We start from the raw sequence: 18085 nt of genomic DNA, 5'->3' as shown, positions 1-18085 counted from the left end.
CCAGTGGTGAGGCCACACATAAATTTATAATTTGGTGCTGATGCTGTCATCTGATAGTTGTATACTGTTTGTACCATTGCTCAGAGAGGATAAATCTTACGTGTTTTCAATGATACAAGGTTTGATGTATTTTTCAAGTGTTCTAGTTTACTAAAATTAGGTCAGTACTATTCTATTTGTTAAGTAGGTTGTAGCCTTAAGTTTTATGTTATATATGGATGTAGAGAAAAATAAAACAGTGCCCTCATATATACCGCATCCTTCTTTTCCTCGGCCATCTTCATTTTATTTCCTTTCCACTCCTTATCTAGCCCTATTGTTTTTTTGCACATTTTCCCACTTGTCTACACTAGTGGTTCTCCTACTTGAGGCTGTTTTGAGAATCACTTGGTGGGTGGTTTAAAAATGTGGATTCCCTTCTGAAAGACTGATAAACACAGCCAGGGGCTGGGGACAGAAGCCTGCATTTTTAGCAAGGAGCTCAGGTGATTTTGATGCACACAGCCTGCAAAGCAGTTAAACACTGCTTTAGCTTCTTTCCTGGAGCCTTGCTAAATATCCTGATTTAATTCAAAGTTCTTAATAAATTTCTAGTCCTTTTTCATTGTATATATTTTTCTTGGATTCCTACAGAGTGGTAGTAGCTACTTAGTACCTTAAAACATGGATAATACTCATTCAGGACAAGTCTAAAAATAGCCATCAGCTTCTATGATTCTAAGATTTAAGGGCCAGTCTTGCTTCTGCTTTTATTCGTTTATGACTCCAATGAGTTAGTTTCCCTGGGCTTGAATTGCTTCATCTGAAGTGGCATTATTGTTCAAGAAGCATAAACTTTTACAGTTGAAAGAGACTTTGGAGATTATCCCTTATTGGAAAAACCAGTGTTCAGTGAGTTAAGGAGATAACACTATAAAGCCTGGATTGGACTACAGGCCTAACACTTTTCTGTACTTCATTAATGTTTCTTTGGAGTAAGATTCTTCATCTCCTCCCTTTCCCCCTCTCTTGATCCTTAGAATTCTGGGGGAAATAGTAAAAAAGCCTCACATGTGTCTACAATGTGATAATTTATACATATTTGTAAGAAATGCAGTATTCTAGATGTTAATCTTTCCAAACAATTTAAAATTCTAATGAAAATGAAATCTAATATATATAATAATATAATTAAATCTAAAATATACAAACTACAACTTTCTAGTAAACTAGGTTAGAAACTACTGTTAGTGTCATCAGAGTGAATATCAATTTTACTGTTCTGTTAGCATTTATAATAGGTCGTTCCTGATAGCACTGTGCTGAGATCTCCCATGCCAAATCCTCTTGGCCTTCTTCCTTTGGCCACTGCTGTGGCAACAGTTTACAGTAGGAGTGGATAACCACACTTCACCTCCTCTCTGCTCCTTCTGACAAGCTGAAGGAACTTCTTGGCACTGGGCACCCACAAGTTGGAAGAGGCATGGAGCCACCTTCTCCCACTTCAAAGACAACTCAGAGGCACATTTCATAAGGCTCCAAAGAAGGTCCATCAAGATCAAGCACTAGTACTTATGTGATGTCCAACTCCTGCATCCTTGATTGATTTTCCTTTCTTCTGTTTGCTCTCTCTATTGCTCCCGTTCCCTGGGATCACTTCCCAAATAAATGACTGCATGCAAACTTTTGTCTTGGGCTCTCCTTTTAGGAGAACAAAGGCTAAGACAAGCAGTACAGTGACACTGGCAAGCAAAATGTCGACTTCTAAGATCATTCTATTGTCACCATATGTTTTACTTTGTGAATGCTTGCATACAATTATTTTTGTTTTTGTTTTTAGCTTAAAACACCGCTTTTAGAATAAACCAGTGCTATCAACTGTAAAACTGAAAATACTAAATTTCCTAAAAAAGTCACAAAGTTGTTTACAGCCTTAAGTTTTTATCCAGTGCTATTGCTGTAGTCTTTTAATACTCAGCCTCACTTTGAAAAGCTAAGCCATTTACATGAATAGGTCCATAGCATCTTCATAAAAACCTTTTCTGTTCACGCTTTATCTTTCCATTCTGAATCTTACTGTACCAATTCTAAACTGTCTCATTAACTTTTTTCTCTTGCCTTTTGTAAATATCAGTTTTCTCACTTAAAACTGGTTTTGTTTTTTGCCTTTTACTAGAGAAAATGTTATCTCCTCAATGACAACAGGTTTTCTGTGATAAATCTGAATTTTGCTGTATTCTTGGGTTGGTTTACTTTACAAATACACAAAACATAAAGATATCCTTTACACATATAATACCATTGTAATCTTTATAGCTTTGTGAATTATAAATTAAGTGCAGAGAAAGCAAGTAACATGCCTATAGCCCAATGTAATAAATATTAGAACTGAAACTTGAATTCTGGTCTTCTGATTCTGAATACTGTGCTCACCTGAAGGTGAATGATCCCAGCCTGAAATGACTGGTGTTTGAGCATGGACTGAGATTTTATCAAGAATATATACAAAGTCTAAGAAAAAAGATAACTTATAAGCATAGAGAGAGGAATGGTCTTCCATCTACCAATAGTGCTTAATAGAAAAGTAGCCCCTTTTAACCTAGTCCATTTTATTATTTAAATGTAGGTAATAGACATTGTCTTTAAAAGACAAAAGCCCAATAAAAACACGGCAAACCATTCTCTACACAGTAGTAAATAGGTTTCCATATTATGGACTTCTATGTGCTCTTGTTTGTCAGTCTGTTAAAACAGGAGCCCTGTTAAAATAGGAACTGTTAAAATAGAACACTATTTGTTCTAATGAACAGCATAATTAAATTATTTATAAACATTTTCCCCCAAGCACAAATTCATACTTGCTTTGGGAAGATGCAAGTTTTATAGCTGAAATGATCCTTCTGCAAATTACAGACACACAACATTTAAAATAATGTTGAAGGGCACGTGGGTGGCTCAGTTGTTTAAGCTTCCAACTTCAGCTCAGGTCATGATCATGAGGTTCAAGAGTTTGAGCCCCACATCAGGCTCTGTGCTGACAGCTCAGAGCCTGGAGCCTGCTTCAAATTCTGTGTCTCCCTCTCTCTCTGCCCTTTCCCTGCTCACACTCTGTCTCTCTGTCTCTCTCCCAAAAACAAAACATTAAAAAAAAATGTTGAAAAATTAAAAATAGATCTACCCTATGACCCAACAATAGCACTGCTAGGAATTTACCTGAGGGATACAGGAGTGCTGATGCACAGGGGCACTTGTACCCCAATGTTTATAGCAGCACTTTAAACAATAGCCAAATTATGGAAAGAGCCTAAATGTCCATCAACGGACAAATGGATAAAGAAGATGTGGTTTATATATACAATGGAATACTACTTGGCAATGAGAAAGAATGAAATCTGGCCAGCAACGTGGATGGAATTGGAGAGTATTATGCTAAGTGAAATAAGTCAGGCAGAGAAAGACAGATATATGTTTTCACTCATATGTGGATCCTGAGAAACTTAACAGAAGACCATGGGGGAAGGGAAGGGGGGAAAAAAAGTTACAGAGAGGGAAGGAGGCAAACCATAAGAGACTCTTAAATACTGAGAACAAAACTGAGGGCTGATGGGGGGTGGGGGAGGGGGGAAAGTGGGTGATGGGCACTGAGGAGGGCACCTGTTGGCATGAGCACTGGGTGTTATATGGAAACCAATTTGACAATAAATTATATTTAATATAAAAAAATGTTGAAATTATTGATGTTCAAAACTCCAGTTGGCATAGAGAATTTTGAATCTTCAGCTAAACTACAGGCCATCAGTCTTAAGATTTCCTGTTATATTTGCTATAAAGCATCTCAACAGATGGATTCCAGAATAGGTCACAGAACTGTGAAAAAAAAAGAAAAATCATTTTCTTCTTTACTTCAGATATAGTAACAGATTTGACTTCATCCAACTTAAGAACTGTTTAAAACCTCTTGAGTTCCATGTATGAAACAGAATGTCTTAATTTGTCCTGCATTTCCTCTCTCCCACCAGCCTGTTGTATTCTGATGATTCACAGTATCAGATCTATTTCCTTCAGGATTCTAAAAATTTCAATGTATTACTACTTTGCCTTTTACTTCACAAAGTGCTTTTTTTTTAAATTGAGGTATAACTGACATGTAACATTGGCTTCAGGTGTATAACATAATGATTAAATACTTGTATATATCGTGAAGTAATCACAGTAAGTCTAGTTAACATCTGTCACCACCTGTCACATCATTATAATTTTTCTTGCGATGAGGACTTTTAAGATCTGCTGTCTTATCAACTTGCAAATATGCAATTCAGTATTAATAACTATGGTCACCATGCTGCACATTACATCTTGATGACTTATTTTATAACTGGAAATTTGAACCTTTTGATCCCCTTCACCCATATCTCCCATCCCCCATCCTTTACTCTAACAACCACTAATCTCTGTATCTATGATCTTGTTTTGTTATTTCTCAAATTCTACATATTAGTGAGATCTTATGGTAACTTGTCTTTCTCTGCCTGATGTATTTCATATAGCATAATGCCCCAAATATCCACCCATGTTGTCACAAATGGCAAGATTTCATTCTTTTTATGGTTGAATTGTATCCATTGTGTGTGTGTGTGTGTGTGTGTGTGTGTGTGTGTGTTTTCCCATTCTTTGTCCACTCATCTATAGGTGGACAGTTAGGTTTTTTCCATTTTTTAACTATTGTAAATAATGTTGCAGTGAACATGGGGGTGCAGATATCTTTTCAAATTAGTGTTTTTGTATCCTTCAAGTAAATACCTGTAAGTGGTATTGTTGGATTATATGGCAGTTCTATTTTTAATTTTTTGAGGAACCTCATACTGTTTTCCATAGTGACTGTACCAATTTCATCAACAGTGCAAAGGGTTCCCTTTTCTCCACATTCTCACCAAAGGCTGTTATTTCTTGCCTTTTTTGGGGGGCAGGGGGGCTTTTTGATAATAGCCATTCTAACAGGTATGAGGTGGTATCTCATTGTGGTTTTGATTTGCATTTCCCTGATGACTACTGATCCTAAACATCTTTTCATGTTTTCACCTTTTTCTTTTGGCCATGTGTGTGTCTTTTTTGGAAAAAATGTCTATTAAGATCCTCTGCCCAATTTTATCAGATTTTTTTTGTCTCTGCTATTGAGTTGTAGGAGTTTTGTATTTTAGATGTTAACCCCTTATCAGATATATGATTTGCAAATACTTTCTTTCATTCAGTAGGTTGCCTTTTCATTTTGAAGATGGTTTCCTTCGCTGTGCAAAAGCTTTTTATAGTTCAGTGTAGTCCCACTTGTGTATTTTTGCTTTTGTTGCCTTTGCCTTTGGTGTCACATCCAAAATATCATTGCCAAGTCTGATGTTAAGGGCCTATGTTTTCTTCTAGGAGTTTTATCGTTTCACACCTTACATTCAAGTCTTTAATCCATGTTGAATTAATTTTTGTGTATGATGTAAGATTTCATTCTTTTTTATGGCTGAATTGTATTCATTACTGCATTCATTATTTTGCATATGTCTGTCTTGTTTTGCCAACACCATTTATTGAAGACAATGCCCAGTTATCACTGTATAGTCTTGGCTCCTTTGTCATAGTGGCCATATGTGTGTGGGTTTATTTCTGGGCTCCCTATTCTGTTCCACTGATCTATGTGCCTTTTTTTATGCCGGTACCATACTGTTTTGATTACTATAGATTTATTGCATCGTTTGAAATCAGGGACTATGATACCTTCAGCTTTGTTCTTCTTTTGTAAGACTGATTTGGCTATTTGAGATGCCATACAAATTTTAAGATTGTTTGTTCTATTTCTGTGAAAAATGCCACTGGAACATCTTCTATTTTGGTTTTTATTTCCCAGATTAAAAGTTTTGATCTCTTTAGTTTGTTCTTTTTGTGACAAAGATTCAATAACCTTGATAACTTGGACCTTTTTTTCATTATTTTTAAAAATCATCATCACCATTACTATGTCTGTTATTATCTACCTGTCTTGCTATATCCATCCATATGCATCCATCCATTTGCCAGCATAGAAGTGAGCACATGGTTTCTCAGGATACATGGACTTTATGGATACACTATGACTTTTATGGGTACAGGATTGGTATACACCTATATATAAAACAGGGAGAATATTTTCTACTGCACTGCTAATTCTGTTCTTGATAAAGTACAGCATTTTAGAGTTTTTAACCAAAACTGCCTGCTTGAAAACAGCCCATAATGATTCCTGGGTCATAAATGAAGCTATATGGTTTAAAGGAGAGATACAAGCTGGGTAGTCCACACACTAAATATGGCATCTTGAACTCATCTGCAACATTTCTGTCAACTACTGTAATTCTGTTCTTGGAGTACATTCTCTTTGCTTGGAATCCCACTACATAGAGAGCAATTGCACTCTACTTACTTACATATTTCTTCCATGCCAGTTATTAAAACGGACTGATCCCAGCATTAATCTTTAGGGGCCTTTCACCATTTATACATTTCTACTCAACTGGGGCAGAGTTCTGTCATGAAGTTTAGCATTTAGCTTTTGCCTACAGCCTTAAAGGCCAAAGCCTGCTGGACTATACTCCCACCTTTCTTTTATAAGGATGATATAAGAAAAGAAGGAAACAAAACCGGACTTTCTCATAATAATTATTTTGTGAACAGGCCAAACTTCTTTCTAGAGGGATGGACTAGGACTTGGTCATGCACATAAGACCAACAAATGTATACAACTCTACTTTCTGAATTGGGTTTTGAGAGGTACAGAATACAGTCTGACAAATTCCTGTATGTGGTCACTATGGTATAGTGAATGGTGAAGTTCTTGAAAGTCACCAGATCCCGCATCTCAAGTCTTAGCCTTTGAGTGTTGTATGGCTTCTGCAGAGCCTTGGTCACTTATGGTGAGTACTGTGGCAGCAGTGATTCCAAGGTCATGCAGCAGAGAATGCTGACATGTCTCAAGAAGAGAATGTTTCTAAAAAGTACTGGGAATCTGATAACCTGGGTTGTTAGCCTAACCCTGCCACTTATTGACTGACTTTTGGCAAGAAAAGAAACTAACACTTATTATGTGGCTGTGTGTATATCTGTCACAATACATTGTATTTAATCCTTCTAATAATCATATTTTCACTAGTGAGAAAACAGGCTCAGAAAATGAAATAAGTTACTTTAAAATCTATGGTCAAGAAATAAGAAGAATCATGCAAAATAAAGGCTCTCTGACCCCAAAGCCCATGTTCTATTTAAACAGATAACTCTCTGCAATTCACTTCACTTCTTTGACTTGCAATCTTAACTAGAAATAGAGATGTTTATTGTGAGGATCAGGTAAGTCTTATGAGTGATGTAGTGATGTAACCTTCCCCAAGACCATCTGTTTTCAGATAGTTCTAGTTGCTCTTAATGTCAAGTCACAACCTAACCTGACTCATCTGATGGCATATAGCTCACAGCAGTGTGGGACTACTGCTTGATCATTCCCTTGTTTGGGACACTATAATTCTATTAATATAGGTCAAGAAAACATTGTCAGTTTTTCCCCAGCCCCATTATACTGTTAATTCAAATTCAGCTTACAGTCAACTAAAACTTAATTTTTTTCCCAATAAATGCTGCTATTAAGCCATAATCTGCCCATCTTATGTTTTTGCTGCTTTTTTAGCTGAGGTCTCACTTCCTTCTTATTAAACAGAATAAACAGCTGTCCTGCTATGACAATGCTCAAGGCTGTAAGAAGTAGGATTTCATTCCTGCCCCTAGGAGTCTCTATTATATAGATAGGATATAGACAAATAAACGGGTTAAACCCTTGAGTGAAAGTCAAGAGAGAAGACCATTTTGTAGGAATGAATGAATGAAGGATTTTGACAGGAATGTTCACAACTACAAACAATTTAAATGTGATCTGGATTGGCAGGACTTTGAATGAATGATTACGGGACAGTTTTATATACAACCAAGTATTAGTTGGTCTTATTATTTCTCATAGGAAATACCATAGTGCCTTCCACAAAGAAGTTAAGAGAGAGAAAATCATACGGGAATGGCACTTTGTCTGTGCTCTAGTACAAGTTACCTACTACATCCCAGGTATATGCTCAAAGTATAGACTCATGTTTCATCACTAAACGACATCAACTAGCTCAAAATTGCCAGCTAAAGAAATCATCATTTTGTCTGCTACCAGTGCTTAATTCTAACTTATATGAAGCATTTCTTCTTTACATATGGTCCTTTTAAAGAAAAATGTTTATCCCTCACAGCCCGAATGAGCTTTGTACCATAAAGATAATTTGTTTTTCTCTGAAACCGAGAAAAGCATGGTAGTATATTGTGATTGCTATTTAGCTGATTTTAAGAAGTAAAAAGTTTTCACTTCTGTAGTCTAGGGTTGAGCTAGGCTGAGGCAGAAAGAAAATGAAGATACCTAGGGAAAATCTAGCAAGAGCCTGTAGAAGAAGACAAACTAGAGGGAAGGAAAAAACAAAAGTGCTGATGGGTTGTGCCAATAAATCATGGCTAAATGCATAGCTTTCCAAACTCCTCTTATGTTAAGTAATACCTCAATCTAAGAAACACTGTTTAATACTAAAGGTTGTGAGTACATAAAGGTAAGAGAAACAATTCAACTCTTACCTTACAGGAAACAACTGAGGAAAACATCCTTGTGTCTCTCTGTCAACAAATTTCTGGATCTGAAGCACTTGTTTTAAAAGATGTCCCTTGGAAGATTTGTCAATTTTTGTTAATACCATCTGTAAGAAAACAAATATTTAAGCATTAGAAATAAAGTATCTTTTAATACACAGTTTTGCACATTTTTCACTACAAATTTTTAGTAACTAGTAGATCCTTATCAGTTTCTTAATCTCTCTTGTTTCTTCATCTATAAAATAAAAGCAACACCCCCTAAAGGAGTTACCATGAATATTAAATAAGAATATATGCAATATACTGGGGTGCCTGGGTGGCTCAGTCAGTTAAGTGTCAAACTCTTGATTTCAGCTCCGGTCATGATCTCACGGTTTGTCAGATTGAGTCCTGCATCAGGCTCTGTGTTAATAGCACGGAGCCTGCTTGGGATTCTCTCTCAAAATAAGTAAATGAACATTAAAAAAAAAAAAAAAAAAAAAAAAAAAAAAAAAGGCATGTATACAATGGATAAAGCATATACTATGTATTTCTATTTAATAGTGCTTTAACTACACAGGGCCATAATATCATGGATTCAAGACCAGTGAAAAGGACCCTTGAGTCATATTTGCAATTGATGTATGACAAATGTTGCATATGATCACCATATATCTCATGTTAACTAAGATACACAGTGAGCATTATCAGGCTGATCTATATAAAAATGCCAACATCATCATTTTTGACCTAAAAAATGGTTCTGTCTTACATGTAATAATGTTAAGAAAAACCCCTAGAAATCAGGCTATTTGGGGCGCCTGGGTGGCTCAGTTGGTTAAGTGTCCAACTTCGCTCAGGTCATCATCTCACAGTTTGTGAGTTCGAGCCCCGCTTTGGGCTCTGTGCTGACAGCCTGGAGCCTGGAGCCTGCTTCAGATTCTGTGTCTCCCTTTCTCTCTGCCACTCCCCCACTCACACTCTGTCTCTCTCTCTCAAACATAAATAAACATTAAAAAAAAAAAAAAGAAATCAGGCTCTTTGTATCTTGTATCTGATACAGTTGTAGGAATGATTATAAAATGAATTAAAACGACTTTGATCTATCATATTTTCCTGGGGAATTTCTATAAAATTATATTTCCTGACTCATCATTTATGCTTTTCAGTTATTAAAAATGTTAATGGTAAAAGAAGTGAGAAGCAGAAAGTGTGTGGTTTCTAACTACTTGTGAATCCCTCCAAATGGCAATCTTTCCTCATAAAAGCAAAAAAGCTGATATTTATTTATATATTTTGTTATTATTATCTTTAAATATGCTGATATTTAAAAGGAAACATAATTCCTCTATCACAAGCTCTTTTCCAAAGAAGAAAATAGTTATTTCCTTAAAGTTGAACTGAGAAAAATATACAATTTCACTAACTGGTACCTATGATACCAAATCAGGAATACTGTATCACTTAATAAAACCAGTTTGGCACTATTTGGGTATTTTCTACTATGTGGACTATATCAGACCTTTGACTTCTCATAACTAACTAGTTATCACTAATGCTTCACAGAGCTTTTGCAAACCCCAATTCCATAACCCCAAGAATACAAAAATGCTGCCGATTAGTAACATGGTTTGATTTGCATTCAACTCCACTGTTACATTTTAGTGGTTTCCTAACTTTTTTTGAAACCAAATTATAGTCAATGGACTCTTCACTCTTCCTTAGAAAGAAACTTGAGAGTGCTATCTTATCTGCAAAACTCACAAAGCAAAATAATGTGGATACCAACCTACTAACCTGTATTCTATTCTAGGACAAACAACAGAAAAAGCCTTGGTAAGATATTCCTGAAAGAAATTTTGTTTTCTTTAAGAATGTAAAAATCCTACTTGTGTGTGCTGGAGCCTATTTTCTTGCAATGGTTCTTAAATTGCAAATCACTTTAGCGAATTTTCAGTTGCAATTTCATTTACATTTTTGGTAAGTACTACTTGCCAAACTGCTGTTAAAGAACTACTAACATGTTTTAGACAAATATTTATATTGCCACAAAAAAATGAAAGGGAAGAGCACAACTTGAAAATACTTTACTTTGACTATAATTTCGAAACCTTAAAGCTGAGGGAGAGAAAAGAGAATAAAAGTACCACAGAACTTGTCTTAATGGCTGATAATCAAAAAGATTAGTCAAAAGGGACTCTTGCGGAGACAAGACCTGCTCTTTCACCAAACACACACACACACACATTTGCACATGCACACAAACTGGTATTTCTAACTGCAACTATGATTTGAAAGAAACACTTACCACATAAGGTAATGCAAATTCTTCACACATTTCTATGGCAATACTGTCGGTTTTTTGAATTCCAACAACACTATCCACTAACAAAAATGTTCTCATCAAACTGTAAGAATGCAGAAATAAAAATTAATGACAATATAAAATACACTCATTCATTTCTCCCCTGGCCTTTACTATCCTAAGAAATTTTCCTTTGAATAATTTTGCATTCCAAAATTTAAAAATTTCTTTAGGCAAAAGGAATTCTCAGTTCACTAGGAAGTCCATTCTATAATCCAATAACTCTCAATGCTGTTACTTTCATTAACTAAATTTACTAAATATTAATTTATTTTAATACCATGTATTGAACCTAAGATCCTCTGCCTAAGACTAGATACAAAGATGAATGAGTCCTTTCCCTTAAAAGCTTGAACTCTAGTGGGAGAGACATGAAGCCAATTAACGATGTTGTCACAAAAACGTCTAAATTTTCAAATATTATTTTAAGACTAACAAATAACGGAAACCAGACACATTATGTTTTGTATTTTTTTGTGTGTAAATATTTCATCTTAGTTTCTTTGTAAAGCTACAAGCAAGATACTTATACTTTTTTATAATTCAAAAGTTTAACATTAATTTCTCTATATGTTGTACAATGCTTGAAACATAAAACTGCCATTTGACTACCTATGGAGACCAAAGAAAGTTACATTTACTGAGGATGTGGTGTCAGAAGTATTTTTAAAATGCACTGAAGTTTATCTAAATGTGGTAAATACCACAATAACCAATAATCTTTATTTTCAAAATTAGTCAGCTAAGAGTTTGATATAAAAACATTAGTGCACTCTGCTGAAAAACTAGTTATAGTCTCAATTTAGGAAAACACTTAAATTTAAAATTAAGCTAATCTACAAGAAAAAATTAAGCAAGCAGTATACACCTTGGCCCTACATGCTGTACTGTAGAATATTATGAGAATAAAATGGACCGTCTAAAAGAAGTCACTTGATAATGCAGAGTCATACGGTGCAGAATATTCCATTAATGAAAACGTGCTTTTGGATTAAACTTACAAGAAAATTTTTTCCTTACTTCCTTCGTTCTTTTAGATAGGTCTCTACCATGTCAACAAAATCTTCAGGAGCTCTATAGCCATAACCTGGCATGTCCACCAATGTAAAATATTTTCCAACTTTGAAAAAATTCATCTTCTTTGTGTGCCCCTGATAAAATAAATGGAAAAATAAAATCTTTGTTAAAATATGTCCTTAACCACCAGAGAGTCTTAACAAGAGAGAACTGACAGTTGATGGAGGGAGGTGGGTGGGAGATGGGCTAGATGGTTAAGGAGTATTAATGAGGGCACTTGTAGTGATGAGCACTGGGTGTTATATATAAGTGAAGAACCACTGAATTCTACTCCTGAAACCAATACTGCACTATATTTTAACTAAAATATACAAATATATACAGGTATATGTGTCCTTTATATATTTAATGACTCAAAATATTTTTATTCAATTTATTAAAAGCCTAAGTATTATGAATATAATCCTAGCTGGGTTGATGATGATACAGACAAAGAAGATAAAAGAGAAGTGGCTGGAGATAAGCTTCGATGATACTACTTCTTCCCTCCAATTCATTTTTAAGAGAATCTATATGATTTAAGAACTCTGGATTAAGAATATGTAGCCAAATTATGTTGGAGTCTTTTCATTAGCTCTGTCTCAATAAAAAGTTACCCTGTAATGGTGTGACTGTATTAGTTAATATTCTCTGATGAATAACAGATCTCCACTTTAAAGAGAAATAAATTGGGGCACCTGGCTGGCTCAGTCAGTTAGATGTCTGACTTGGGCTCAGGTCATGATCTCATGGTTCATGAGTTCAAGTTCTACATTGGGCTCTCTGCTGTCAGTGGCACAGCCTGCTTGGGATTCTCTGTCTTATGGCATAGACTGGCTAAACTAAAAATACTTACTGTCAGTCATACAGTTTTTCATAAAACCTAGATGCAAAGCCTGATAGTTTATTACGCCGAGACTACTCCTTCCCTAGGATCAGATCTTTCGCACGTTTCATTAGATGGTTTTTGTGCTTTCATTAAACCATTTTTTAAAAGCATATACAACACTATAAAATATGTGTTAAACTAAAATGATGTAAAGATGATAAAAAGTCATGGTCTTGTGTCCAATGACACTATTAATCAGAAAACAAACAGTTAAGATATAAAATTTAAAAAGTCAATTGTTTGGAACTTGGAACAAATACTTCCAGAGGAAAGATTTTAAAAAACAGTGCTTAGGTTCCCATCAGCTGATGTGTCTATCCATAGGAAAATGACAAATCAGGAATGTCAAGAATACATTTCTTCCAGGGGCACCTGGGTGGCTCAGTCAGTTGAGCGTCCGACTTCGGCTCAGGTCGAAATCTCGCGGTCTGTGAGTTCAGGCCCCACATTGGGCTCTGTGCTGACAGCTCAGAGCCTGGAGCCTGCTTCTGATTCTGTGTCTGCCTCTCTCTCTGCCCCTCCCCCGCTCATGCTCTGTCTCTCTCTCTCTGTCAAAAATAAATAAACATTAACAAAAATTTTAAAAAAGGAATACATTTCTTCCATTGTTCTCTAATAGAGAGTAGGGAACCACGCTAGAAATGAGAATTTAGCTGGGTTATCTGGTAAGACAGAGTAGGCGTAAGCATAGGAGGTTTCATGAATGACAACAATCATCGGCATCAGCGATGGAGCCAGGGAATCAACTATATGAAGAAATGGGGAGCAAGAGAAGACTAGTGAAGCTTCATGGAAGGGTTCCAATGCAAGGAAAGGGAGGCAGTGAGCACAAGGTTGGTGGGAATATATAACAAGGTGAAGGGAACTGGGGGTGAGTTTTAAGGAGAGGGTATCTGGGGCGCCTGGGTAGTTCAGTCGATTAAGCGTCCGACTTCGGCTCAGGTCATGATCTCACGGTCTGTGAGTTCGAGCCCCGCGTCAGGCCCCGTGTCGGGCTCGTGCTGACCGCTCAGAGCCTGGAGACTGTTTCAGATTCTGTGTCTCCGTCTCTCTCTGACCCTCCCCCGTTCATGCTCTGTCTCTCTCTGTCTCAAAAATAAATAAACGTTAAAAAAAAAATTAAAAAAAAAATAAGGAGAGGGTATCTTAGATATTGGTACAGTCTGCATCACTGAGAAAGAAGTAGAGAAAATTAAAAACTGACAGAAAGTTACTACAGCAGACTAGCTGACATAATCACATAATTCGGTCCTGGGTAAACCTGGGTCTGTCTAATTGTATATGTGTATGTATGTATATATATTTATATCTATGTATAAAGAGAGAGGGAATAGGGGAAGAAAGGGAAAAAGGAGTTTGCAAGATATAAAAGCTTATAGGAGGAAAAAAATAATTCAAAACAGTTTCCTCTAAAATCAGCATAAAACTAAACAATCACTCTTAAAGAAGTAAATATAGAATGGCAAAAGAACACTTTATATGGCAACTCTTTGGAAAAGATCTGGACAAAAGGATTTCCTCAAGAAACTTGCAAGACTACTAAAATAAATACAGACATACTTTCTTTTTCTTCAGGGAAATATACAGGCATTAATGAAATGTCTTACTTTACTACTTATTTGAAAGAAATCACCTTTCTAGGGGCACCCTGGTGGCTCAGTTAGTTAAGCGTCTGACTCTTGATTTCAGCTCAGGTCATGATCTCATAGTTCGTGAGTGTGAGCTCTGCGCTGGGCTCTGTGCTGACAGTGTGGAGCCTGCTTGGGATTCTCTCTCTCCCTTGATCTCTGCCCCTCCCCAGCTTGTGCTCTCTCAAAATAAATAAATGAGCATTAAAAAAAAAAAAAAGAAGGGCGCCTGGGTGGCTCAGTTGGTTAAGCGTCCGACTTCGGCTCAGGTCACGATCTCGCGGTCCGTGAGTTCCAGCCCCGCGTCAGGCTCTGGGCTGATGGCTCGGAGCCTGGAGCCTGTTTCCGATTCTGTGTCTCCCTCTCTCTCTGCCCTTCCCCGTTCATGCTCTGTCTCTCTCTGTCTCAAAAATAAATAAACGTTAAAATAAATAAATAAATAAATAAATAAAATAAAATAAAATAAAATAAAAAAATAAAAAAAAAAAAGAAGAAGACCTGTTCTAGGAACTTAGCAAGTATGGTTTCTTGTACCTCTCAACATTTATTAGTTATTTTAGTCAATTTCAGAGATAGTTCAGACAATTTTACATTTCAATATACTGTTTCTTTTAAATTCCACCTCCCCATCCCTTTCCTTCAACATACCGGTTTTTTGGAGACTCTGACTTCAACCTCTGGCGCCAGTGAAAAAAGGGCTTTTATTAGAGAGGATTTTCCAACATTGCTTCTGCCTATAAAACACACCTTATACAAGGAAAAAAAGAAGCTAACTGAATACTAGGTTTATATATACATTTTTATTATATGTTGTATTAGCTGCAAAAATCTGTCAAACTACTGTCTTGCCTAGCCATGTAAAAAGGTGGCCTATGGGGCACCTGTGTGGCTCAGTTGCTTGAGCGTCTGACTTTGACTCAGGTCATGATCTTGCAGTTCGTGAGTTTGAGCCCCGCATTGGGCTCACTGCTGTCACTTCAGATCCACCGTCCCTGTCTCTCTCTGCCCCTCCTCTGCTTGTGCTCTCTCTCTCAAAAATAAATACACATTCAAAACAAAACAAAATGAAACGAGGTGGCTTACATTTAGTCAAACCTCAAATTCTAACATACAGCTACCACGTATTGAATGATTTCCAATGCCAGGTACTGTTCAAAGCACATAACGTGAATTTTCTGATTTACTTTTTACAACATCCCTATAAGGGAGGTAAGAGTATTATCCCCATTTTACAAATGATTAAAACTTGAGGCAGAGAGAAGCTAAATAATTGGCTCAAAATTATACAGCTAGAAAGTGAAGAAGCTGGAACTGAACTCAGGACATCTATCTCCAGAACCTGTGCCTTTAATGACAGTATACTACTCAAGAATGTCTGTGACAATCATTAAGCATTCCATATTTACAAATTTTTAAGTTAAAAACTAGATGCATTTCAACAAAACTTACTCTACAGTACAACTACATGCCTGAAACTGCATTTCCCCGCTGCAATTCCCAGAGTAGACTGCAATACCATTGTAATTACAAGGTTATTCCTTCCTCTTGACCTCTCTTGCTCCAAATAAGCTTTTCTCCTTTAGATCTCTATAGTGTAGAAAGAAACAAAATGTTCCTGATACTAACCATTAATATGCATGACTCTGCTTCTTAACATGGTATGAAGGGGGTACCATACCAATCAGGGTTCTAAGTGAAGGCAGTATGACTCACCACCCCCCCCCCCCGGGGGGGTGTTTTGGAAATCTGTAAGGGCATTTCTGCTTATCAATATGAGTGGGTGGTACTTAGTGCAGAGAGACAGGGGCACTATATATTTCACAAGACTGGGGTCAGTCCTTCAACATGAATTGATCTGAGTCCTGCATATATTTCAAAAGCTTTGCCAGATTAAATCCAATGATAATGTCTAAGTAAAACTGAATTTTAAAAAACAAATTACACAAAAAGTCCAGTAATTAAGAGCCTAAGTGGAAACACGATGCTGTCTTGTAATTATTAAATGATTTACCTACGTCCTTAGTTCTGACTACATAAATTACCATAACCGTTCTGATTAGAAGGAAAGTTTCCACTGAAGTGGTGCAGTTACTGCAAATAGATAATGAGGTCTGCAAGACACGCCTAAAATGCACACTCGTGCAACTTCACTAAAGTTGTTTTTAAAAAAATCTACATCATTGCCATGTATACATAATTCTTATTTTTGCACGGCCGGAACTTTGGCTTGAGTGAAAATTACATATTGGTAAGGACCACCACATTTATGAAACTATTATACTTTTCATATTCCTCACTTTGTCTCATTTTTCTCGGCATGCTTTCCCCACTTTAATTAAAAAGGAAAACGATAATAAAAGGCCAGTTAATTTTTTTTTTTTGTACGCTTGGTTTGGGTTTTTACAATATTTTAAAATCTTCTATATTCATTACCAAAATAACTATTAACTCTATGTGCTTTTTTGGCTAAAATAACTATATGTGTCCACACGAAGCTAGACATTTCTCTCCCGTTCGGTGACAAGAACAGGTGAGGGCAATATGCCTGTCCAAGTCTTCACGACCAGAGGGCGGCGGTGGCTCTCACCTCAGGGCTGGGGAGGTCTGGGGCGTGGTCGAGACGCACGGCGGAGCTGAGGTAGCTGATGCGGTTCCGGGACGTGGCCGTGAAGACGGCCTCCGCCTTGGAGATGTCCTCCAGGCTCGGGTCGAAGATCTTCACGTGAAGGTCCAACCTCGAGTCTGGTGTGAGCTGCCGCTCGAGTTCCCGCAGTGGGAACACGAGCTTCGTCATTTGTCTCTTAGGCAGCCTGAGCACGTCGGTGAAGGCGTGGAACGTGCTGCAAGCTCGGCTCAAGGGCCGCAGCGCCGCTAGCACCTCAAATAGCGTCCTCACGGCGTGCCGCAGCCTCGGTATTGCCATTTTCTTCTCCAAGAAGCCCCGCGGCTGGGCAACAGGGCCAGGGTCTGGTCTGCGCGTGCGTGATCCCGCTCCCGCTACGCCTGATGGGAATTGTAGTCTCATCTGGACTCACCCGTTTCCTTCTGAGCTTTGATTCCAGGGAGACAGGGGCTGGGGTTTCCTGGCGCAGGGCAGGCAGGTGGGGGCGGGGGATTGGAGGCTGGTGGTTGACTTTCACACGCAGGCCCGCTGACTACTGTGCCTTTGACTTGTGCATCACTGTGGGGAGGCCGTTTAACGGTTTACAGAGGTGAAAAGATACCTGGGCTGTGTGGCCCTTGAGTGTCAAACGAAGGAGCAAACGTGTGAAGCTCTGGTGGATTCCGGGGCCATTTATTCCTCGCAGTAACTGGTAGTCTCACGGATCATTGGCGTTGATGTTGATGTACACATCACTAGGCAAAACAAATTCCCTTGTAGAGCTGCAATGGAAATTATATATAGAGTCCAAGAGGGAACTGTCAAAGTCCAGGAAAATCCGCCAAATCAGTACTAAAGGGGATTCAGTCCGGTGGATGGGATGTTGCAATAACACTTTCTGT

The 18085-nt window shown here is 37.4% G+C and overlaps 1 protein-coding gene across 2 annotated transcripts; it reads right to left on the bottom strand.

The window, feature by feature from the left end:
- Positions 1-5: 5 nt before the first annotated feature.
- Positions 6-17606, bottom strand: GTPBP8 (GTP binding protein 8 (putative)). Of its 2 annotated transcripts, XM_049628185.1 has the most exons (6): positions 17169-17606; positions 15230-15328; positions 12029-12159; positions 10952-11051; positions 8650-8768; positions 6-3846 (listed from the first exon to the last, which is right to left on the bottom strand). In XM_049628185.1, exons 1-6 carry the CDS (start codon positions 17604-17606, stop codon positions 3765-3767), a joined length of 969 nt encoding a protein of 322 aa, XP_049484142.1. In that variant the 3' UTR covers positions 6-3764. The 2 variants fall into 2 exon arrangements, with proteins under 2 accessions (XP_049484142.1, XP_049484143.1); XM_049628186.1 differs by lacking the exon at positions 15230-15328 and having other exon boundaries at positions 17169-17571.
- Positions 17607-18085: the final 479 nt, after the last annotated feature.

The sequence above is a fragment of the Panthera uncia genome, chromosome C2, assembly GCF_023721935.1.
Source record: "Panthera uncia isolate 11264 chromosome C2, Puncia_PCG_1.0, whole genome shotgun sequence".
Classification (NCBI taxonomy): Eukaryota; Metazoa; Chordata; class Mammalia; order Carnivora; family Felidae; genus Panthera; species Panthera uncia.
The sequence above is the reverse complement of the archived record's forward strand: the minus strand, read 5'-3'. Positions and strand labels throughout refer to the sequence as shown.